Genomic DNA, 26,387 nt, shown 5'->3' on the forward strand with positions numbered 1-26,387 from the left:
CATTTTGTTAACCAAAAACTTAGATTTCACCCCCAAAGTTAGACTTCATTTTGTTCTGCCGCTCGTGTTGCAAGGGCACCCATCACTTTTCTTAGAGTGATGGGTAACTCATTTTGAAATTGAACACTATATGAAATCAGTTTTTAAAGCCCCCTATGAAACAGGGATTTGACAAGGGATAGCACTGATCCACAGAACTACAGAGCAGAGCAGCACGAAGCTTGATTTGATAACCTAATCTTGCATGCTGATTGGGTTTAGGAGGTAATAGACCTCCAGACGTTTGAATTTCCTACGGCAGATGTTTTGCTGTAATACAGGAAGGGGGAGATCACTGGAAGATCACACGATAGCTCCGGCTCAGAAAAAATAAGGCAAATCGAGACATAACAGACGACAAATGTCCATTTCCTTCCAGCTGCCTGCAGTCATGCTGAAGTCAAATCATATTTCAGATAGATCTGGGCAGACGTTGCCACTGCTGAGGGAGGCAGTCAATTTTTCATTTGTGTAATTGCTAATCGGTATAACATTTCCAACTTGGATTTTGCTTCTAATCTCTGGGGACGACACGCGTTGTCGGGAACAATTTTTACCAGAGGGGACACTGTTTCTTTAAGAGGATTAGTGAACTGTCTATCAGTCATGTCGTGTTAAACTAATGTTTGCAATGGCCCCTCGTCAAGGCCAGAATACGCCTCCTCACTCCATAACATCAAAATAGATGTTTACATGCTTCTGCAGGAATAAATGATTTGAGATGCTTTCCTTATCATTCACAACACTAAATCAGCCCCTTCTCTTTTTCTGCCGTAACCTTTGCCTTGAGCAAGCTCACACACATGTACACAAACAGAAAAAAAATGATAAAATACACCAGTTTTAGGAGCATATATTGAAGAAAGGGAGTTCCAGTATTGTGTTTCTACCCTGTAGCATCAGATTATCTGTATTTATCCATTGCCTGAAATCAGTTGTGATTTTCTACAGTCCTAAAATAAGTACCAACTTTCTTTGATCACAGCACAGCAAACGGTAATAGCTGTGCCTAAACGTGACACAACTCGGTGCTTTTTTTACGATTTAATGGCAAATGTAATCTATGGCACCTTCTAATTTGTTTGCTTTATAGCTTCGTGGACACCAGGGAAATGTAAGGAGGAGGAGGAAGACAGAGGCACGGAGGAGGATGCTGGGTCAGGAGAAGTGTGTTACTTACAACCGCTCTTAAATCAGACATATAGGCATATAGAGCCGACCGATTAGCATTAGAGAGAGAGAGAGAGACAGAGACAGTGATTGAAATGCTCCCCCATAACCCCTTCCCTCATCTGCTCAAACAGCCCGGAGTTCTCCCCCGATCAGCCCACATGAAAAATAAATCTGAGTTTCAGGTCACAATCCAGTCGATTCCGAGTCAATCCGCCATAATTGGTTGGCGTCACATGGCAGCAGAGCTGAAATCTATCGGGCAGCGAGGCTGGAGGAGGCCTAATTGGTGTCAGCTCAGGTTGCAGCGCTACTGCAGGAGTCCAGGTCTGCGCTGCCGGCCCCTGTGGTCGACCACTTTTAACAGCTTCCACCATTGTTCTGGCGCAGCGTCTCTCTTCATCGCCCTGTCTCGGCTTCTTGAAGATTTTAGCAGTTTTGGAATGAAATGTCTTTTTTTTTTTTTTTTTTTAACTGTAGTCTCTTTTTAATCTGTTGTATCCATGTTATTAGTAGCTAACACTCAACTGAGTCTGTTCACCATTTGCCTTGTAACAACATGTTTTGGGCATTTGCAACATAGCATACTGAAAATCTGAAAGTAAAAAGTAAATTTCCCAAAATATTATATTTAAGTTCGATTTGACCCATTTTAAATAATAAAATACAATTCTTGCAATGATCCCTGAAATATGGTGTAAGACGTTTGACAGTTGTCAGATATATAATGGAGGCAGGATATTTTAGTTTATTTTCCACACTGACATCAGTACACAGAAATAGTAAACTTCACTGGGAATTATTACTTATTATTTCCATTATTTATATATGAATTTTTTATGTTTTTTAGACTCACGAATAGAAGTATTTCCAATTTACCCCAAGAATATTTTTCATGTTCATATTTAGTAAAAATATAATGACATATGTTTGTATACAAGCCAACGTATACGCATTAAACTCATTAAAGTACTGCTTACATAACAAGGTATCAATTGTAATGAAACAATAATATTGTGATATTACACTGAAAAATACTTTCTTATTAAGTACTTCTACTCTTGATACCAAGTCAATTTTATTGCCAATACTTTGACCAACCCTAAAACTGAAGTATTACCAACATAATAATGAATTAATTGACCATTAATGCAATAGTATTACACTGACATGGACCATTTTCCATAATGACTAGTGGTACTTTATCACATTAAGTAGTTTTTGTTCCTATGCTTTTACTCAAGTAACATTTTGAATGCAAAACTTTTACTTGTAATGGAGGGTTTATGCCTTGTGGTATAACTGCATTTACTTCAGGAACAGATCTGAATACATCTTCCATCATTAATATGAGCGCATGTATCTTGCAATTCCCCGGATTGATGTCAGATTAAAAGAAACATTAGCGACAGAGGATTTTTGTTCTCGTGATCAGAGCCGTTGTTGTTCATCTGCTGTTTGTTGTTTTTCGCATTGCTCATTCATGTCATACTCAATCAAGAAAATGACTAAATGACTCCGGCCTGTCAAAATGACTCATAATGTAAATTGTGAACTGAGCATGAGGTGATGAGGTGTCAGTTGCTCAGAGGAATGTTAACACACCAGCAGTAATGGCAGGAAAATGGAAAAAAAAATAGTGCAGTTTTGTATCACCAGTAGTGAACTCATCAGTCAATTTAGCACTTTAGAAACGGTTAAAGTGAAAAATAGTATATGTTTTCAAACACTGCGCATGTTTCTTTAAATATTTGACAGGCATACAGCAACTTGCTGCTGAAAAATGTTTTAAGTAACAGCAGTCGAGCAGGTATTATTGTCTCCATCAGTTACAAAAGATGAACAAAGCATTCTCATTAAATTGCAAATTTATTGTGAGCTAGATTTGAGTTTCTTGGTGCGGTGAATATACTGTGGAAGAAAAAGCAGTGGTTTAGATTTCCGCATTACAGGAGTTCTTACCCTTGGAGCCTCATAGCCTAAAGCACTTGGTATTTTGCCTGAGGAAAGAAAAAACAGTTCTATTCATACTGTGTCTGTCATTAAGTCATAGCACAGCCACATCATCATATCATAAGGAGCTACCCGGGGTGAGCCAGCTTTTGTTTTTGTTTCACTATGTGCAGATTAATTTGGGATATAAATACTAATATGGCTGAGCTGAGTCAGAGCAAAAACAAACACGGTTATTGTGGCCATAATGTGTTCTGGGAATAACTGCTTTGTTATTTTTTATGATACAAATGTAGACAAAGGAAGCCCTTAATAGGCTATATCCTAAAATCCATCACACCTGACCAGTTGTATGATTGACAGCAGATATAATATTTAATACTGTACCGTCCCATTATACTTCACATCAGATCCACAGTGTTTCAGCCAAGGCTTCCATGCAGCCTAATCACTTATTTCTCTGCTGCTTTGCAGCTACTTAAGTGGCTCCCATGTACCGTCTCCACCTGCCCTTTGACCTCTGCTCTCAATAGGGGGACAGTAATTAAAGGCTGATTTCTCCTGCAGACTCTCAGCAGGATTAAATATTTCATCACCTCACAACCCACTGCTAAATAGGAGAGCTCTGAGGAATTGGGACACACCCACCAAGAGCAAAGGGGGGAGGGTTTTCTAATGACACTGCAAGCACCTTATGATAAACTATAGGGTTAAAGAGCACATGCTGTACACACAAGGGGATACTTAATCATCCAGTACCAACCGCCAGGAACAATTGATCATCTCCAGGGCTGTTTGCACTGCAACTACACAGTTTAAGAGTACACCCACTACAGTGCAGATCCTTTTTTTTTTTTTAAACAAGGATATTTATAAATTTTGTCCTGCTTCTTATTGTAATAATGTGGTCTGAGGGAAAATGTTCATGGTCACTCGAGCTCTACATCCTGCCAGGCTCTACCCATTGTCATTTTTATATGGCACAGTACAATCGAATGATTAGATAGATAGAAATGCTTCACAATGATTAAAATGGTTGCACAACAGACATATAATAAATCAAACTATTTAAAAAGAAACGTGTATACGAGAGTAATGTATATGTTTCATTTCTATAATATCTTTTTTGTAATGTATTCATATCAAGTTATAATAATACGTTTCTTTGGATTACTCTAAACATAATATTTTATAAATGTGCACTGGCAAGTTGTACTGTTAACAAACAAAAATTATATTTACATCTGTACCCTATTTACATATTTAAATTAACAGTGTGCATCTGGATGACGGGAAAATCAATCAATATTGGGTATCAATGCATGCAGAATGCATTGAGACTGTAACACGATCTGATTGGCCAGAACACGGCTGGAGGTTCTCGAACAGGTATAGATTCTCTGCCGTCTTTATATCAAGTTGACACTATGCCCCATCACTAAGTCTTCCCCTGCAAAACATGATGAAAGCCTTCCACGGCAGTGACTTCAGACACGCCCATACAACTCAACTTTCCAATAAAGTCCAATTGCATTGCAGGTAGAGTCAGGAAAAAGTAACATTTTACTAATAGTAGGCGCGAATGCATGGTTTGGATGTTATTTTCCAGAGAACAGGGCGCAAATGCACCCTTGGCGTTTCTTACCAAAACACACTGTGTATCTTTGAGGTCCGACAAACATAATGGATGTGTTTCCTACTTTTTCCAGCATCCATTTTTCCTTTTCCACTGCTTTTCAGTTTTGTTGCTGCCATCAACAATTAGTGGAATAACTTGAATATTTATTGCATGGATTGTATGACTGTGCTTACAAGGGGGCCACTTATCATTTGAAAACAGTGCTCTTTTTTGACACTTGTGGTCAAGAATTCCACAGAGTACCTTTAAATCATACAATGTGCAAATTTTTTGATTTGATTCTTAACACATGATCAAAAGAAATTATTAAACCAGAAATCCGTTTTCCATAACTGGAAAATCAGAGCACGTCCGGTCCCAGTCCAGTTCATTCATCCATTTGTTGAGCAGTCTACCTTTGCTCCATATTTCGTGGTAATAACTTGTTGTTTCCAAGGCTCTTTTGGAAATGGAACACTAGTTCCCAATCATGGCTGGTTATTCTCCGTGGCAGCTGTAAACAGACTCTTTGTCACTCAGCGACTCAATAGATTTACCAGGTGGATGCGTGATGCATACTAACATGAAGGTCTATAAGACAGTCAGTCTCCCCCTCGAGCTAAGTGGCCGGCTCAGAGACAATGTCATCTCTGTCAGAGGCACAGAGGGCTGCAGTTTTGATCTCGCTAGACACAAGGCTCGGACGGAGAGGAAATGGAGAGAGCCGTTAACCTTTTCAGTTGCTGAATAATGAAAAAGCAAATAACGTCGGGCCCCATCGCGTGTCACCGCTCATATCTCTGGTGCTGTCTTTTGCAGTCTGTCCAGTTGAATTTATTTTGAAACATTTTTATTGATGATGGAAGTCTGATTTATTCATTCAAGTAAAAGACTGTGTTTGTCTCCATGTTTTTGAAATACACACTACACTGTATATTTCATTAATTATAGTATGACTTCTAAATGTTTTAATGCATTTGTACCTTATTAAATTGCACAGATTCTTTCTTTTTTTTTCGTCAGTCTTTTTGTAGCCAAATGGTGCTAGTGGTAAAAGTTTTAACTTTTTCTACAGACAATGTACAGTATAACTGCTTGGCCCCATTTTCAGCACCGGTGAAGCTACGCTAGCTTTAAGCTTTCAGCTTAAATTCAAACATTTAAACACCAAAAGATTAAAAGTAGTTTTGAAAATGTTGACGTCTACCAGTTATTATTTCTACACATTTAATCTCATTTTTTATATTATAGATGCAAAGAGAGTGTGTGAAAAGAGAAATATGCAGAAGACTAAACAATTCTATGAGGAGCGCACACACATCAGGAGATTGCATACGGTTACTTTTATAATATTTGGAGAAATATGTTGCAAAAATCCATATAATATTTTGTCCTGGCATAAGTTATCATGTAATTACTTAAACTTAAAAACTTTGAATGAATAATGCTGAAGTGGTAGGATGAGAAATCCAATACATTTCTTGTTCTCTCGTCTAAATAAAGAATCATTTCTAGAGACTTGGTTTACTCCGAGATTTGGAGCATTGCAACACGGATGTCCGTGCCATTCATAAGGAAACCATTTTTACACTTTGCAAAGCAAACTGGCAAAAACAGAAACTGCCTTTATTGCCAACAGCTTTCTACAAGTGCCCGTTTGGCCCGTCTGAGTTTGGTAATTCTGTTTGTGTGTTGTGTTTGCAGTGCGTACCAGGTGGTGGTGGAGGAGGAACGTCCACGCAGAGCACGAGGCACAGCGGAAATCTTGCGCTGCTACCCGGTTCCCATTCACTTCCAGAATGCCACGCTCCTAAACTCGCAGTACTACTTCACCGCTCAGTTCCCTGCCGGCGGCATCCACTCGCCCCAACCCTTCACTGTGGGGGACAACAAGACCTACAACGGTTACTGGAACGCGCCGCTACTGCCGCAGAAGAGCTACAGCATCTACTACCAGGCTGTCAGCACAGCCAACGGGGTGGGTGTTTGTTAGTTCTATTCTAATCTTTTCGGTTTTTATTTTATTCAAGATGTTGAGTTACACTGAAGCTTTTTTTTTTTTTTGGAACACTTAAGCTTGCACTTAAGTTTTTTTGAAAAATCAAATCAGTTCTTCTATATAAAAGGTCACCAAGTTCTGTACATTTACCTCAAACGCCTCTGAACGTTGCAGTTGAACTCGGTGTTGACAGTCTGACCCTGAAGGACGGATTCACCCGTCTTGTGCTTTCTTCAGTCTTCGACAGTGACGTTCTGCCGCTCAAAACACCTCACCTGGCTCGTTCCTTCATTGTTGTAGATTTTCCGATGCATTTCAAGAGACTTTGTTGCTGATTTCCCGAGTTTGACACAAAGGTCGACGTGCTAATGTCCATGGAGAAATTGCAAATGCGCACACACCAGTTCTTACGCAAATACGTGTAACGCAGGTGCAGTTGTTGATCAAGCAACGGAACTTGGAACAGAAAAGTTATTGCTTCTGCTCTGTGCATGTCACTGTGGATCTGAATACTTCTTCTACCACTTCTTACAACCGAAGAATAATAACAAAGGTGACAAAACAAAATGAAACACAAAGAAAACAAATCAAAAAATTTAAAGTCCAACTCCCTCCACATTGTGTTTTTGCCAATTTACAGTTCACTCAGCAATTAGATAACTAGATTAGCATAACTGAGAAGAGGACTAATTTGCATCTTAATTTAATCAACGACAGGCAGTGAAAATCAAACTGATACATTTAATTTGAAACTGGATATAAGTTGTGAAAATAATCGTTAAGACTCGTTGTAACAATACTGTACCGCTTTGTCAAAGCACACGTTACTTATTAAATCCTACACGTATCCACATCATGAGCAAAATGTAAATATTAGCTTGAGTGAAAGTATGACTGACAGATTCACTGATGAGGTGACTTGAAGGAACTGAAGTGCAGAGACCAGACTTGCCTGACAACACAGTAGCTGCTCACAAAGGCAGACACATGCATGAGATAGCTGAATTTCACGCGGCCTCTGACAGATGTGGCAGCACTCTTGTGGGGTGCAGCAGCAGCAGCAGTGTCTGCAGCCTTAATAGGCTACAGCGGGGTCAGGCTTTCGAATGCAGAGCTCGACGCCGTGACACGTTCTCTCCCTCCATTACCGCGGCCCCCGTTCTTCTGCCTGTTCTAATGGAGCTTTATGCCAAACGCCAGACAAGCCTTTGATCAACGGCGTTTAGGAGAGGCGCTCGTCCCAGCGGCGGCTAAGTATGGGAGGCAGGGAACAACAATGGGGTTACCGATCGTGCAGGTCGCAGGCTTCTGTCATCGAGTGGCACTTGGCAGGGCCGTCCCTCCGCGGGGGCCACGGGCTAGACAGCTCGATGGCTCAAGAACCTCGCAGATTGTGGTCCTGAATGAGAATCGCCGTAAACAGCCCTCCTTGAGATCCGCCGTCACGTCTTCAAGGGAGGCGATACGTATAACACGTGAGGCAGGGCTGAATCCAATTAGCAAGTTCTGCTCCTGAGAGTGAAGCATTGGCAGTCTGAAGCCTTCCGGGGTCGAATCAGTGAGTAATATCAATTGGCTGATGGTGTTTGTCTTTGAACAAACCATATAAAAGAGCCTGTGTTGACACAGCATAAAGCTCCGTCTCGGTAATGGAGACATTTCTGACATTATTATTTTAACATTGTATCTTGAATGGCCAAATACTGTCTTTTATGAAGCCTTCACTGTCAATACACGGTCCTGCAAGCCTTAATTGATGTCTAATGATGTGCTATGATTTGTTTGGGCTTTTTATAAACAAAATTAGCACTTAGAGGAGGTGTGTGCCATCCATACCTAGAATTTCTTTCAGCCTTCTGCTCAAATTAAAAAAAAAATCTAAATATGACTTCTTGTAACCTTACCTTGAATAAAAGGACCATATGACAGCTTAAAAGCTGCAGTAATGGGAAATGCACATGCACCCAGGATCACATGAATGTTTTTTTTATTTCCTCCTCCTCCTCTTTTCTTCAATAAGCCTGTCATGGCCTCTGAATGTTTTTCCTCTCCCATGTGTGTTCGTTGCTCATTGGACAGCTTGGCTGGGACAAACACAGGGACACAGCACTCATGTCTTTTGTGCTGTATTACTCATTGCCTCCCTGTTCCTGCCTGTGTCCTTTTCTTTTTTCTTTTTTTTTTTTCCTGTTGTTGACAACAAACTTCATTGCCAACAGTGAGAGCGGTGTTTTTTCTTCTTCTTTTTTTTTTTTGTATGTTGTTGAAGGCTGTTGTCAGAGCTGAAAGTCCCATTACATATTCAGAAAGTCTCCCTGACGTGTCGTTTTGAAGCCCCTGCATGCCGGGCTGGTGTCGCTTGTCACAGGGCTCTGCTTTTTTCCACAGTGGCTGACCACCTTGAGCCGCAAGCTGCCGACAGATCGCTGTTGGCTGACAAATCAGCAGCTCAGCACCGCTAATCTGTGCTGTGGGCCCTCTCGCTTAACTGCGTTTTGTGTCACAGTCGTTGAGCTCAACAGATGATAGGGGACAGCACGGACCTGGCCACGCTGCTCTGTTGTAACCGACGGGTTCTCAAATAGGTGTTGCTGTCGACATAAGTGTATCTTTGCGTGTTTGTGTGTGTTTTATAATAACCTCTGATCTTCTTTTTTTTCTTTTCTTTTCCCCTTCCTTTTTCTTTATCTGTTTGTGCAGGAGACCAAAATCGACTGCGTTCGAGTTGCAACCAAAGGTACGAAGGTGTTTGCCACATGTGGTTCCTGACGTCGGTCGCGTTTGGGTTTCTGAGAACTAACAAAATTAACTTTTTAAATGAGCCGCTAAAAATGAAATCACATGTTAGTCTCGCACAGGAGGTTTGTCTGACAAGACAAAACTCTCATGTAGTTTTCACATAAATTTGGTCAATATATCGATCCCGAACATGTGTTTTTCCGTGACTGGGAAAGCAGCCTGTGTGCCGGCCGAGGTCTGTAGGTACTTAGCTATGCTGCTTGAACGTCCGGCTGCACACATTAAGGGGCGACGGAGCCAAAGCGCCATTGATCCGGGAGCAGAATTGATAAGGCCAGAGGGAGCCGCAGTCACACTCCGTCGTGGGCCATGGGAGGTCCTCTCACATGCCCTGACGCTCTCCTACACTGTGTAGTTTGCTAGCAGCTCCGCTATAGATTTCCAGTGGAGCTCTAAATGTCTCCATTTACGTGGCTGAAGTCAGATATTAGAAGTGGAAGGGATTATAGATTCAGTTTATCACCTAATGGTATACATTTTAGTGCACCGCATTAGAAACAAAGATATTAACCTGTTTGAAATGATTGTAAAATCCTTTCTAATGCTGTTTCTCTGCCTCAGTGTTGCATGATGATGTTTGGAAATGTTGGTATGGCTGTTTTCAGCTTCAGTGTGGCCTCTCTCTTTGTCTCTTTTTTTGTTTTGTTTTGTTCACTGCATGCCGTCTTGGATCCACTGACTATACTCAGCCGCCATACTCGTGACCCAGCTCACGACTCCGTACATCCGCATCGCCCCGGCGGCCGGCGACAACCAACTAACAGGTCAGACCCGCAGCTTTCTCCGTGATTCAACGTGTTCAATGTGTCGGCCATACTCGCAACTCCTCCAACAGGAAACTAAACAAACAAGTGGAATGCTGCATGTGTGCGATTTTTGTTTATTGTCTTGCATATTTGCATAGAGTCATTATGATTAAATCAAAGAATTGCAGACTTTGTCTTCTGCCTTCATCTTCCTCAGAATTACCGGACATGAAAGACCTGTTTGAGGTGCGATTGTCATTTGATGTGTCAATGTCGGAGATTTTTTTTGACAGGAGTTAATCCCCTTTCATGAATATTTCTCATTATTTCTTGGAGATTAAATGCGAGTTGGTGTTGGTTGTTGAAGGTGTGACAACTGTAAACACACAAAAAGGGACGCTGAAGTGTAGCTGTTCGAATTCTGCTCAGTTTCTCCTTGTTGTGCACGAATCCTCCAGCTCTCTCAGGCTTGAATGGAAAAATAGTGACTGGTGGCGGCGAACGCGCAGCGCTCACAGCTTAAATGGGGGATTTGACACTGACAGCATGTCTGTAAGATTAGCCTGTAACAATACGTTGGGTCAAAATCAGCTCCATCAGTTTCAGACACGATGATGTCACCGGTCTTCAAATCCTCCGCCGCTCTGCCTTTTAAAAACGTATATTTTTAAATAAAGGCGGCTGAGGGTTTTTGATAACGGCCTCGTAGGTGCAAGAACAATATGTCACCAGCAGCCCTGGATGGATATTTTACCTTTTTGATAGGGAGGGAGAGAAAATGGCAATACTGAAGAGAGAAGGAAGATTTGTCTGACATAACAATTTATCATTCTAAATTTACCTGTGCTGACAAGGAGTAATGGTGTTGTTCAGGTGGACAGTTGTGATTCCAGCAGCGTTGCCTTCTCTCTGAGTACTTCTTATCACTTCCTAAAGACCAGATGCTGTTAAAACAAGCTGCATCCCCCCCCCCTCTCTCTTTGTGCCTCTCATTGTTCGGCTATCTCCTTTTTCCGGGACGATATTTAATGTTTTTTTGGTTATTTCAGGCATTTTTATCTTTCTGGGTATTATCTTTCTCGCCCTGCATCCTACATTTTTTTTTTCGACAAGCCTGGCTACAATTTGCCCCAAATGTGATTAACCAAGGGTAAAGATGGTATGCACTTATCTCTCTCAGTGCAGCTTGATCCACAGAGTGCTGATGTCCACTGAGGACAGAACTAAAGGTGGACAAAAGGGAGCTACTTACTTTTAGAATAAGTCTTACTCTCGGCCAATAAATGTGTATTTATGTTGATGATCCATGGAATATCAGTGTGTTTATTAGTCAATGAGAGGAAAATACTGAATATATAGATGTGTATTCTGCGTTTTAGTTCATGCAAAACAACAGTAAATGGTCATTGATTCATAGGCCGTGTTTGATCCTTACGCGTCGTGATGTTTTTCAGGTGCAGCCACTCACAAACCCGACGCAGTGGAGCCGGAGAAACAAACAGACCACACGGTGAAGATCGCGGGGGTCATCGCCGGCATCCTCCTCTTCGTCATCATCTTCTTAGGAGTGGTCCTCCTCATGAAGAAAAGGTACGTCGTCTTCCTCTTACTCGTTGAAATACTATTTCAGAACTTAACTTGCAGAAGTGCTCACAGACAAGTCGTTTCTGTTTTTATCATTTTGTGTGTTTCTCCCTCAAACGGTAGCATTGTCAGCGTCGTGGTAAATAATTAATTTGATTATGTTGATACGCCCCATTAAGGCTGTTTACAGCCATGAGATACAGTGTGCCATGAAAAATTAATCCATTTCTACGGCACCCTCAAACAAATGTGCAGCGCTTCAGTGACATTGGAATGGAATAGAGAGAAGAGAAAAAAAAAATGCTATTGAGGCTTGTGGTATGGAGAGAGAGGTGGGTGGGGGAGATAAGAAAGAAAATATGATGAAAGGCTCAAAAAGGAAAGAGGATGACCGCATAGCTGAAGGCTAAGTTTACATTAGCCCTGGACCCCATGCTGGAGAGAGGTCTTCTGTACATATCCCAGCAATCAGAGGAGCTAAAGCTCAGCAAATATCAACCCCCGTTTTGTCCACAGCAAGGTTTGAAATAACACAATTTCAGTTTGTGCAGAGATTTCTTTGGCAGATAATAGTTGGTTTCCTGCAGTATCTTTATTATGAAGTGCAACAACAACAAAAAAACAAAAAACATTCCCCAGAGAAACTGGTATGTATTAGGTGTAATTTGTTCTTTAATATTTAATCGCATGTCTTGAATTAAGTGTAAAGGTCAGTACAGTCGTGCAAGTAAGAGACAGCTGAGTGGGAAGGCATAGTTGTGTACTAATATAATCACAGAGTTCCATGTTTATTTTTGACAGTAATATAAGATTCCTCATTTTCCCCCAGCAGGGCCTGTCTGTGTAGCACAGCAATCAGTGGGTGGGTGTGAAAATCAGCACACAGTAATGGAATTGTTTTCAATTAGCCTTAATCAAACCAGAGATGGAGACGACTTCATTGGTCGAATTTTGTGTAATTTACTGTTACCAACAGGGACTCTAGAGTTGTGTTTAGACATTCAAACCGCTCATTAAGTTTCCACCTCGGAGGTCAAATATGGTAATTTTGTATAGGTGTATAAAATTATGTGTTCACAAAAGGGGGGGTTTTAGGGACAGCGCGGTTGCCTCCGATTCGCCATCACATTGCTGTCGATCGATTTGACAAGAGAGTTTTTCGACCGTACTGTACTGAGACGCCCCCCCCTTACAAAGCATGACATGACTCCAAGCGATCACCTTTGCCCTCACGATCACTAGTTTACCTCCACGTATGCCACCATATCTGATTTTGTTCATTTCTACTCTTTTTTCAAACATTAATATATTTTTACTTTTTCTTTCCTTTTCATTCCATCCCCTCCCCCCCTCCTCCACTGCTTAAATCCTACCACCACCCCACTCGGCAGAAGAACCTATCACTCCTACACTTACTACCTGTAAGTAACCACTTTGTGTAATGTTAGTGCCATGCTTCTCACCCACACGCTGTTTCCCTCCCCCCCGTTGCATGCAAAGAGCCATGTCATCCTCCTCCCGCCCAGAGCTATTACAGAGGCCACAACTGTAATCTCTGCCGGAGGAGCGGAGGACGCCACTCCAATGCATCTCCACACGATGAGCACATCATACTGTATGTCACATTGGCACGGCTTCTGATGAAAAGCAGATAGACGCAGCTACACCCCCGCAAAAATAAACCTGCCACTGAAATGTTATTGCAGACATAATTTCTGCTCGACTTTTAAGGAGTTTGTTTATCAAATGATGAACTAAACTGTCTTAATGATTGTACGGCTGCCAAGCTCATCTTACGAAAGGAGGAGAGGAAAAAAAACAAAAATCAATCCGGCAACTACTGCATTTTTACTGAGTGTGAATTTTTTATTTGCCTCCGATGATTTCATCTCTGTTGACTTGTCAATTTTTTTTGAAGTGCCTTTCGCAGTGCATCTGCGCTTCAGTTGTGCCTGGAACTTCAATGAGTTAGTCCAAATATTCCACTTTTCTATATACTCTGCAAATGCTGAAATGCAATCAATAACTCTACGTAGGATTAACCAGACCTATATTACCCTGAAAATTGAAGCATGTGTTAACTTGTTGACCTCATCAATTTGGCTCCATGTGCATGTGATAATTTGTAGTTTTTCTCCACTCTTCTCCATCAAGCTTCTGTCATCAAACCATTTTTTTTTCTTCCCTTCCCTTTTCTTATTTATTTATTTTACCCCCCGGCATGAGTTATTGCACGTCCATCCCATTGATTCTATGGTGATGGTGGAGTTGTGTCTTTAGCTGACAAGATGTTTGCATCGCTACCAAACGAGCTGATGTGATCACAGAGTAACCTCTTTTCTATTTCGACATCATAAAACAATCGCCGCAGCACCGCTTTATTCGCTCTTAATATAACAGATGATTCCGCATCACGCCGCTGAATGGTAAAGCAGCTTATTCCGCAGCTCTGCCTTCCCCCTGCTGTAGCTCACAGGCTCCCTCCGTACGCTCTTTGTGATGGATGCCGACTAATCTGTCTTGAGATGACTGTGATCAGAGAAGAGAATGGAAGCTGCCTCACATCAAAGAACATCTCAGAATACACCTGGAGATAATACTACTCTGAATACTCTGCGTGTCACTCATATTAGATCACAGCTGTCTTGAATGGAAAGCCCCAGTGATTTAGAGCAGTGGTGTCTTCAAAAAGCCGAGCGCGCTCACAGTGGCCCAGCCGAGCAGGGAAAGATCGGTTGTCAGTAAAATAATTAAAATAGCGGTTTTGTGTTGTTGTTGTTGTTTTTTTGTGGTTATTTTATTGTTGCATACTGTACATATGTTGATTTCCTGGTTTAAAGCAGGAGGAGTAATGCTTATTGTACCAAAACAACCAAAAATGAGTGCTTGAGGTTGATGCGAAAATTACAGTATTGGCTAATTTTATGAGTAATGCTCGTGATTTTTGACTTTGTGTTAATTGGCAGGTTTTAACGAGATGACCTATATCAAAGGCTTTACAAAGTCCAACCGTCCACTTTTTGTCCGTACTCTTGTATCAAAATGAATTGGGAGAGGAGCGATGCGGGTTTGCTTTAACAATTTGAAGAAAAAAAAAAAAGAGGAGGGAGAGGGCTGACGGATGCTGGGACTCCCCTCCAAAGCTGTCAAGATAACAATATGATGTGCAGTTAGTGAAGATGAAGGATTAATGATGCCCTTGGGGGAAAATATGCCACGATGGCAGCAAATACGAACAGATAACAAAAATGCACTTGTGGAAATAAACAAGACCGGAGAAAATTAGGGTTGAACGGATGTATTAAAATGGATAGAAAACCTTTCATGATTGCCCCCCCCCCTCCTTTAACATCCTTTAACTCTTTTTAACAGTATCAATGTAGCCAGTGACACTCCCGTCTGTTAAATTACTATGATGAAATATCTAAACAGCAAAAAGCCCGGTGACGTTTTTGAGCCAGATGCCTATTTGAAGGATTTATTCATGAATAGCCAGAGGGTGTCTACATTATTTCTACATTATTTCAAAGGGTACAATTCACTTCACAACAAGTTTAACTATTGTCTGACTGATTTGTATTCACCCAGTCTTCTGCTATTGCTGTTTGACTTCATGTATGGATGTGTAACACGATGCAAACTAATAATTTATGTCAGGGTAATGCAAATAATATCTCGCATCTCATTTTCATCTGTCGTGGTTTGTTGGAGTAAATACAAAAGAATAAGGACATAATAATAACTTTTCAGTCAAATACAATATGTTCAAGGCTTTCATTAGTCAAATTGAAGGAGTTCTCTGAGGCCACTAAGGTGTGCTACAGCTGTGCATCATGGGTAATGTCAGGGGTCTTCAACCTTTTTTCCACTTCTATCGTAGCTACCAAAACAAATTCCGTGTTGAGCTGTTCCCGAGAACTAATATTTCCCACTGGAAAGTTGTACTTAGCTTTAACAATTTTGTTTTGTCATTGTAACATTTATTCACATAGCTGAGCTCCACCAAACCAGCTGAAAAAGCTTCTTTTATGTGAAAAATAACAAATTGATACTCAACACACGCATACTAAACCAGTAGCTTGCGAGCTAGCAGTTAGAGACCCCTGGTCTAAAATGATGTTGGAGAGAGTATATGTCCAAGGCTAATAAGACATCTCTCCCATCATCTGTTAATATCTCTTTGTTGTCATACGTGGAAGAAGCTCTGGTGGAACCGCAACACGAGCAAGAAAAGTGCAGATGCATGTTAGCTCATTGGAAAAACCCAGATTTGCACTTTCGGGTGTTTTAGACTAGAAGCTAAAAATGTCGCCATGGAGGTGTTTCGCGCCTTACTGTACTACTCTGCTCCTCGGGGGTGTCAAAGCTCAGCTCACAAGCAAATATAACTAATGTGTTACATATTGTCAAATGAATTATTGCCAGCATATTTCAGCCTCTCTCCTACAGAACATTCTCTTAAGTTCATCTGCAGTCCTGATGACAACCCTGTTGCCAGCCATGAGCTTACCACACCTCTATGATTGATGAAAGCCATTAATGCTCTCATGCATTCATCAAAGTCTTTTAAAGGCATGAGAACATCCCGCAGTTGCCAAAATATGCACTCTAGGTATATTGCCAGTGGTGGCTGCGAGGGCTAGCACGCAAGCACAACATCAGTCAGAGCGTTCATTAGGGATGCGGTTACATGTGTGATCAAATATATGACCGTTCTTTAATCAGGTGGCCGTACCGGCCACTGTGCCCGCTGCTGCTGGGGACATGAGAGATCAATTGGTGCGGGGCAAAGGTTGGGATTGGGTCTTTATTCCCGGGAGAGGTGGATTCATCCATCAAGCAGCAGGCCAGTTAAATAAAAACACGCTTACTGTGTCGCTGGCGGATGTTTCAGGCCTCGTCTCATGATCCCCGAACCTCTCGTATGTGATCTGACTCTGTAGATGTATTCAGTATGATTAGCCAGGTCTCTCTTTATTAAGAAGAGGAGGATCAAACTGAATCTTTCAATAGTAAACCTATAAATATAAAGTAAAAAAAAGATTGTACACACAACTTAGGAAAGTTTTTAATTTAACTCAGGGAGAAAAAAAAATCGCAAGACATAAAATTCTGGATTTAACATGTAAGATACTAATAAATACTTGTTTGCAAGGGAAGTGACCTCGGACACACATCTGTTTTCTTTGACCACTTGCTAATCGTGATGTCACTGTTTTGATGCTGAAATTTCAGCGACATAAAAGCTTGCACTGCACTTTAATTTGCATAGAATCCTTATATTGATTTCTTTGTTTAAAATTGCACTAGTCCATTTTGTTCCATTACGGTTGGATTAAATCCAATGTCCAATGTGAACGAGGTTGCTGCTAATAACAAGATGAAAGAGGAATCACCCGATTCTGCAGTTCCCTTCAGCTCTATCGAGCAGTTTAGTGTTTTTCAGCCCGTTGTTTTGGTTTTCCTCCTTAAACTTCCCCGCTTCACATTTCACACCTGTGCCTCTGTCAAACAGCATATCAATTTAGCAGCTAACCTATGAACATGATATGATAGCGCAGTTAGCATTTAAAGAGATAGATTTTTTTTTTTGCACACAAGTTGTAGAAGAACAAAGTAGAACTAAAAGGAGTCTGACAAAACTCTGTTTGACTATAAAAAAAAATATTTTCAATATATACCGACAGTTTAATGTCCTATAATGGCCTGCATCTGTTTCTCTCCAGAACAATATAAAATACAGGTAGCAAAGAGAGTGTGATTATATTGAAATATAATGATTAATATATGATATATATATATATATGATAAGAAGTTGTGTTTGCACCATATATCCATTAATGATCTCGGTCTATAAATAGTGGCGCTAGGTGTGTTGTTTACCTGGTATTTTATCACATCAGCTCATAGAAAGTAATTTCATTCAGGAGTGACATGTTCCATTTCCATCTGGCAGGAGGCCACTTATATCATAAATCCCTTAAGGTATACATGTATTGCATGATTTTTTTTTTTTTTTTTTTTTTTTTTTTTTTTTTAAGAAAACCTGCCATAATTTACCAAACGGAGAGAAAAAAATAAATTAAAATAGAACCAGACTGTGTTGGTTTAACTTTTACCACTATTTGTTTCAATTTTTTTTATTAAAAACCCCAAAAGACACATGTAGAGACATGAAAATCAATAATCCAATTCTTTATAAATCTAATTTTTCATTATCATCCCCGTTGCACTCAGTGTCAGAATAGGAAGCCCTACTAAATGTACAATGTGTAACACAATGTGCTCAGGGCAAACACCTTCATTAAACCTTACAAGTCGAACATGCAGCAAGAATCACATTAATTGGTACAAGCCTTGCAGACTTTTGCACCTACAAGCTGTGCATGTTGATGAGGGAGGGGAAAGAGGAAGAGCGCCTCAAGCAGGCCAAAGGGATGTCATGCATGGAATGATATAGTTTAAATGGATTCAGTTTAAAACCGTGTGTCACTTACAAAACATCTGCTGGTAACAGTGGTGGCAGAATATAAACAGTAACATTGCAATTGTAGGAAGACAACTTCAATACAGGTTTTGATGTGAAGGTAAATGTTCATTGTTGTGATCGTGATGAAGATTTTTCTTCTGACTTGACGAGCATCTTTCAGTATGTTTTTTTAATAACTAAAAATCAAAAAAAATAATGAGCAAGTGATATATTTTGCACAGGCACATGGTTTTAGAAACAAAATTTAAAAATTCAGTTGATGGTCACTTTATAATGTACACTCATACAATCTAATGCAAATCAACAGCTTAGCCATAAATGTAACTTAACGTGTTTATAATAATCCGTTTTTGGTGACATTGTCAGAAATATGTAAATGTCATTGTATGTTTAGTATCAATATCAAAAGGAAAGGTGGCCTTAAACTAATTTTTGTCCTCCCCTTTACATACATTACAGGGTCAGCATATTAGAAATACATTAATATATATATATGTATAATGGAGTCAAGTACAACAACACTATGAACGATGGCCTGTCTAAATTATAATTCAATTAACGCCACCAAGACAGAGTAAAAACTAAACGGAACATTAATAGACACCGTAAAAGTAGGTTTGATGGGCAAACAGTTGCTTTGGATTGCATTACATTGTACTAGTATATCTAATAAAGTGGCCTCAGAGGCTACAGTCCATGTCAATATTCAACTTAATTCAGCTCCACATCCTACTTTAGTTTTTCTTTTTAAAGTGCAATTTATTTCTGTCTCTGAATAGATCCACTCAAAATTTATAAAACTATGAAGGACACCTTTTATTCTATTGTTTAAAAACAAGTGCTTTAAAAAGTGTCGACAGAATGGCTCCTTCAGAACCCATTTGTATCTGCTGTTTCTGCATCGACACATACACGGGTGGATGTCCGTATATGGCAGATAACATCCTGGAGGATTGTTTTAAAGATGGAGAGAAGTTTGAAATGAGACACAGAACAAACAACGACTGAAATGCCCACACTGGGTAAATCAAAGATGCTTCTGTTGCCCCTCCCAGCTGGATGTCAGTCAACTAACACACACACACATGCACTGACGGATGTGTGCAGATCCTTTAATGAAGCCGTCTTTGTCCCAATGTCACGAGGTTTAGGCTGAAATCAGGCCCACCATGCTGAGCTTGAGGTTTTGAAGCTCGTTTCAGAAGTCGCGGCAGCGTCACCTCCCACAGAACCGACATTCTGGCGAACACGTGCAGACACACAATCCGTGCAGCTTCCTCTTTTACTGCAGCTGAACTCATGGAGCCTGGAGCCCCTGCTCCCTTAGATCCTAGACGCGCCAGCCCTGTCATGTACTGAACTGCAGACAAGGTCTCTAATGAGAGTTGCCTAATATAGTTACCTGGAGTGTTTGCTCAGTCTTTACTTCTAGAAACACCTCTGACATCTGTCTGTCTTTGTCGCCCTTCATGTACACCTTCAATGCTTTGCTGTGATTTTTATTGTCAGGCATGCCTGCAAGCAAACGACTTCTATACATTTTTTTGTGTTGGGATCTTTCCATGTGCAGCTTTGCACTAACTATCTGGGGATGTAATAAATAGTCGCATTCATCAACACGCACAAACACTACTGTACACTTCCTTGTATTATCTCGCTTGGCATATCACACCCAGTAATATAGTCATCTATCATTAAATTTTCCTCTCTTACAAATGAGGAAAGAATAGCATGCCAATTAATCTTCATCTAACACCCACGGTGCCTTGCAAACATCCCAGTATTGCCGGTGCTTTACTCATTTTGGCGCTGGTGTCTGTGCAGCCTCGTTTATCTTTGACGCTCGCGCGTTCGACTGCTACGCCGGCCAGGAAAGCGGAAATCCAGACGCAGGAATAAGAAGAGTGATACTGTATTAAAACCGGGATTATGGTTGTTCTCAATAGTCGTCTCCATGAGTGCACACAGTGCTGAATCAGTCTGAATATTGCCTTTGGGTACATACCCCCCCCCCCCCCCATCCTTCCCCTCCTCGCTCCTCCTTATTACAAAATGAAGCTATAACGGAGAGAAGAGACAAGATTACCATTTTGTTTGCCGCTCTAATTGCAGATTAAAGACAAAAAAGTGGGTCCGGCAGACAACAAAATGTCACTAGTTTGTCACTTTGCTTTCTGAGGAACGGATCCACTATTAGCCTCACGTTGCGGCCTTCAGAGCAAATGACTGTTTGAAGGCAGCGGGGGACTGTTGCCATATGGCACAAGACAGCGACGAAATTGAATAAACAGAGGAGATTTGCGAAAACAAAGCAGCAGGAGTGCATCATTAGACAGCAGTTGTCCGTGAGAGAGACTGCAATTCAAATAGGCAGAGGGGTCACGCAGAGAGTAACAAAGTGCGAGGATCAGTGCGAGGGCTGCCATAGTTAATTTTTACACCGCTCACTCCCCTCCAGCTACAGAGCAGTGGCAGGCACCAGATAGGGCTGCTGCTACAGTATGTTCCCACTCTCAAGCTGTTTGCCATTCATCTGCAGTGCAACTTCTGAGGAACTAGGAAACTCGTCAACGTGATAATGCGATGCGTTGTTTTATTTGCCACCATGGGGAATTAACTTCTGTCTTCGGGAGGTCAAAGGTCGGGGTCAGTTTCAGAGCGCACTCGGAGGCTCGCTTGGGATACTTCTGCAGGGTCAGTGGTCACTGGCTCTCACTCCAAAATAAAGTTTCCAAGTCCGTAAGAGTTCTCAGTTGTTGTCCTAAATTCACAAGTCGAAGTCGTAGAAAATCAACGTTGCAGCAAATGTCTTTCTTACTTTTCACTGTAAATTCAGTGAATGCGACAGTTCAGCCTTTTTTCAGAGAGTTTGGAAAATCAGGTGGAAATATTTAAAACAAGACGTATGGTCATAGAAATAACAGGAATAAAATGCACTCACATTCACATAAACAGAAAAACCACAAATGCATACATAAATACAGATGAATTATAGGAAAAGTGGAAAAAAAAAATTGACGAAAAGTTAATTGGTCACATCAAAGTTTATTTATTAATTTCTATGTTGTACAAATCAATAGCATAACAAAGTGTTTCATAAGTATTTAAAAATTAAGAAAAATTGAAGGTCTCCACCAGCTTCAACAAATGGCATTACAACTGAATCAAAACGATGAGACTCAAGGTCACTCCTGTCCTGCCTCTCCCTTGTCAATCACTCCAAACCAGGCCTGTCAATCAAACTAGTCACGTCCCCAAACGTACCTCTCTCTGAAACCTGTTATCTACTTCATTCTGGAATTATTTTTCAAATGAACACCAGGCCACTGATCACGAGGAGTGAATTTAGCGACTGTCATCATAATGATGAGCTGGAAAAATTAGTATTTTTCTTAGTGCACTTGAGGCTTTTTGAATATGAGTATATTGGAGGGTTTTTTTTGGAGCTAGCACATTGGTATTACTCTTTAAGGCATGTTAAGAGCATCTTTAATGTTTCTTTGTTGTTGTTTTGTTTGTGTTTGGTTTAAATGCATGTGGTGTTGGATAAATTGCAATTCGATGGCAGTCTATCCGATACTTGCTGAGAGATTTCAGCTAAAAAACACAGATATGAACCTCATTGTAGCACTGAATGTAAGAGATGTCAAAGGTTCACCGAACTCGATAGGATTCATCCTGTGGGGAACATGAATTTCTTCACATTATCTATGGAGGTCATATACTTCAGTCAGGGCCAAAGTGGTGAACCATCTGACCTTCAAGCCATGCAAACAACAGCATCAATAAAAAATGATCCTCTGTACAAGACTGTTTAAAACAGGAAGGCCTTTTAAGAGCCTGGAGTGATAACAGGAAAAGCTTAAGACCCTTAGCTTTGTGTTTTAACCAGAGGACAGGCAACAATCTCTGGCCAAGACCGAAAAGTCCTACTAAAGTAAGGAGTATTCTTGAATCTGATGGTATTTGATCATGGGTCAAATATTGAGGCCAGAACAACTGCTTCTACAAAAGAAGAGTCTGTGTGCTGGTGGTATTTGTGTGTGTGTGTGTGTGTGTGTGTGTGTGTGTGCGTGTGCGTGCGCGCGTTTAGTCGGTACACAATGCTTTTTAGATGTTTGATCAGGGACAGATTGCTTGTGGGCTCCAGCACATCAACTCAAAGTAGGTCAATAAAAACAGGTTGACTGTTTCAGTTCACAACTCTTAATTCTTCCACCCCAAAATACTATAGTTAATTTTAAATCATCAGGGCCGCTGATGTATTTGGGTTAGGGTGTCACACCTTTCCACATTCTCGAGGATTTATATTCCACTGCGTGGAAAAGCATCTGGTGCCTAATAGGACCTAATGTGACCACTGCCTGGGGCACATTATGGCCCCGCCATCTCATTACATCTCTGACTCATCACCACCGGCTTCATATCAGATCAATTCACGCCCAGTCTTTGCCGTGTTTTTTTTTTTTTTTTTTTTTTTTTCCTGATTTTGTTGTTGTTGTGTTTTTCCCCTCCCCTACGAAGGAAATTGGCCAAAAAGCGGAAGGAGACGCTGAGCAGCACCCGCCAGGAGATGACAGTGATGGTCAACTCCATGGACAAGAGCTACACGGAGCAGGGCACCAACTGTGACGAGGCGCTGTCCTTCATGGACACCCACAGCCACACGTTGAACACCCGCAGCGAGTGCGCGCTCACGCTCAACGGCCGCAGCGAGTGCACCCTCACGCTCAACGGCCGAGGTAAGACGGCCTCACCTGCCTCCTCGCACAGCTACACACAACACTGAGCGGGGAGAGGGGGGGGGCAAGCAATTTATTTGGTTTGGTCAGGTGAGGAAGAAATCCAACTGGGGTTAGCGGGAAATATATATATTTACCTCGGGACTACCTGAGCATGTGAGCCTTCATCCTCTTTCGAATGAACTGTTGATTTAAAAACATGTTCAGAAAAAAAGAAACAACCCCCAATCTTGCTTTTAAAGCCTCATATCCGTCATTGCTTTTGAGCGAGAACTCAAATTAAAGTAAATTTGTTTTGACTTCCTTTACAAAAAAAGAAAATCTCAATTCTCTTGCAGCAACTGGGATCAAAACTCAGTGTGAGTCCAGACTGAGACTTTTTCTTATTAACGTGACATGTGTTTTTCTTTTTTTCATCATTTACCCCATCCAGTTGCATAAATTAGTGTTGAAAATGGATTTTTAATAAAGAACTGTCTTAACATGTCTTTGGGTTTTTTTCCCCCCAGATTTTCGCCTTTTTTTTTTTTTTAGCTGCCGAGACTTTACTCAGTCGTTATAAACGACTTCACTGTAATTTTGTTGCTTTTGAAAAACTACGCGCGAGTCAGCAGGGAAACGGCTTTTTTCTTTCTTTTTTTTTCAAAACAGTTACACTTGATTTGACGGGAAACACTTTGATACGATTTTTAAAAAAAGATTGTGAAATTTTTTTCCTTCAGTTGGAGCTTCATCCTTCCTCACAAGCCCTCGAGGGTTTCTCCCTCCGTTTTTACACATTCCCTTTTAAATTTGTTCTTTCTCCAATTAATTTTTTGTTACATTAACTAAAAATATACTTAAATCAGCATTGTTAATTTTTTTTTACCAGTAGCATTCAGTCCCTGATACCTGCACTGTAGCTGCTCGGCCGTGGTAATAGATGTGTAAATGCTTGTAAACAGCCTGAAGGGAGTCTTGTATTTAGATCAATAATCACGGCATCTTGAAATCCCAAACCTGACCTCAAGGCTTATCAGTAAACATTAGAGCTCCAAGAAGTCTGTCACGAGGTCCTAACCTCAGCCCCCGTGCTGCTTCCAAACACACAACACATACTCGATGGGCTCCTGTGCGATAACCTATTCATTTTCTCTGTCCCAGGTTAAACTTAATACTTTGTTGATGGACAGCGCGGCTAAATCTGCACCCGGGGCTTGACCTGGTATAATCCCAGTCAAAACCATCAGATTAAAACTGCACAGCAGCTTCTGTCTCCACACCCCTGCAGGGACTGAGCCCCAAAAAGATGCTTTGACCTTGATTAACTGTCTGTTAGTGTACATGTTCAAATCCAGCCCACTGTCTGCCAGCACAAATTATTTAAATGCATTACTTCTTACCCGGCCCGTCAGTGTGTAAAACCCGCTCACACTCCGTGACCTTACATTACTGTCATAGTGTCATTTTATCTCAAAACCTCATGGCTGACAGATTATAGTCCAACATACTGCCCCCCCCCCTCACCCCCCCATCACCCCCCACACACACACACACACACACTCCGGCATGACAGTTCTGTTGATGTTGCATGAGAAGATAACTCATTTACTCAAGTATTTATTTTCAACTTTACTTGAGCATTTCCTTCCTGTGCTGCTTTATAGCTGCACTTTACTTCACTTTGTTACTCCACTGCATTTATCTGACAAGCTATAGTTACTTGTTACTTTGAGTGTTAAGGACATAGTTACAGATTATATGATCATCTTGTCAAATTTACAAGAGTGTATGAAGTACCTAATATTAATAAATTCCTATTATATAATAAAAACATTTCCCAAATGTGCCGAAATCAGATATTTTAATTTGAAATTTTTGATTCAGCGGACTGTGATTGATTTTTTTTTTTGTTTACATTTAATGGACCAAAGAATTATTCAAATGATTACAAAAAAAGTAATTGTCAGATTTATCAGTGATGAGAAATATAATTGCAACCAAGGAAGGAATAACAAAAACTCCCTCTTACAAATAAAAAGGGATATTTAGAAGCAGTTTTACACACTCTTGTTCATTTTAGTACGCTCAGCTGTTTCAACATGTCACAGATTTCAGTGGTTTTATCATATAAGCAAAACAGGAAGTGAACACCCTACCCCACCGAGATACGTACTTATTTTACTTGTGGTCCCATTGCTGTAGCTCTGTCAGGTCACCCAATGATGATATGTTTAAAGCAACTGACACGAGAGGATGAAGAGAAATGAAACGAGTTGGGGATTCACACAGTATTTCCTTTATGTCTGAGGACCATGAATCTTTTGAATTATTAATATTTTCAAGAGATTTACAGACGCACACACAGACTTTAAAAGATGTCGGTGGGGAGAAAAAACCCACAAATGAGTGAAAATGGACTGTATTCTGTTTCTGAAACTATATCGTTTTTCTTCCAGCGACGACCGTCTATATTCATATTTTAAATGATTACGTCTCAAGATTTGCTGACTTTCATAAACATCTTTTGTCATTTTGTTTGCATTGTGGCTTCCTGGCAGCTTTATGCCTTTGCTCAAGGTCTCTGAGACTTCTGCTGCCACCACAATGTCGTGGAGGCAAATGGAAAATATTTTTGTTTGTGCACTCAAAGTAGCGTTTACCGTCGGGTAAACGTGAAGCGATCCTTTATAGTCCGTTTTATTTTGAAGAGCGGGTCTCGTAAGTTGTATTTTTACACAACGCGTTGTAAGTGCTGCGTGTTTACTCTACCTCTAACAATACGAGACCACGCTATTGATGCTGTTCTTCTTTTTTTTTTTTTCCTCCTCCCCGTGTGTAGCTGGATCATCGCCGTCCTCCTTCACGCTGCCAAAAGCCAACACTCTCAGTACTTCCATCCCCACAAACTCGTACTACCCAGGTAAGCATACTCTTACTTCCTCTCACCAATGCCAACAAATCACTGCAAAGTCTGAGCAGTGATGTTGGCCAACTCAGTCATCAAGAAATGAGCAAAATTAAGTGTCAAAACAGATTAAGAAGAAACAATATTTCCCAACAAGCATTATGTTCTTAGTGAGATCTCTCTTTATGTAAATTACAGACTAATGCTGTAATGTGTGATAGGAATCACCTAACGGAGCCGATATGTGTTTTAGAATTAGGAAACGATTTCACAAATGAGAAGGCAGATGAATTAACTGTAGATGGGTTTGCACCCTGCTACACTTCTGGTTGTGTTTTATACCACTTTGCCAAGATGGAT

The 26,387-nt window shown here is 40.7% G+C and overlaps 1 protein-coding gene across 4 annotated transcripts in view; it reads left to right on the forward strand.

Annotated features, from left to right (window-relative positions):
- Positions 1–26,387, forward strand: part of LOC138203184 (receptor-type tyrosine-protein phosphatase mu-like) — a 159,714-nt gene that overhangs the window by 92,004 nt on the left and 41,323 nt on the right. For 3 of the 4 annotated variants that reach the window (XM_069157890.1, XM_069157889.1, XM_069157891.1), the window contains exons 12-18: positions 6,485–6,758; positions 9,480–9,516; positions 10,268–10,342; positions 11,779–11,914; positions 13,300–13,329; positions 22,923–23,140; positions 25,962–26,042. In XM_069157890.1, the coding sequence (XP_069013991.1) occupies positions 6,485–6,758; positions 9,480–9,516; positions 10,268–10,342; positions 11,779–11,914; positions 13,300–13,329; positions 22,923–23,140; positions 25,962–26,042 (851 nt within the window). The remainder of the gene's footprint in view (positions 1–6,484; positions 6,759–9,479; positions 9,517–10,267; positions 10,343–11,778; positions 11,915–13,299; positions 13,330–22,922; positions 23,141–25,961; positions 26,043–26,387) is intronic. The other variant, XM_069157892.1, reaches the window with a different exon arrangement.

This window comes from Embiotoca jacksoni, unplaced genomic scaffold (assembly GCF_022577435.1).
Source record: "Embiotoca jacksoni isolate LCO1_2020_lvr unplaced genomic scaffold, fEmbJac1.0.p SCAF_22, whole genome shotgun sequence".
Lineage (NCBI taxonomy): Eukaryota > Metazoa > Chordata > Actinopteri > Embiotocidae > Embiotoca > Embiotoca jacksoni.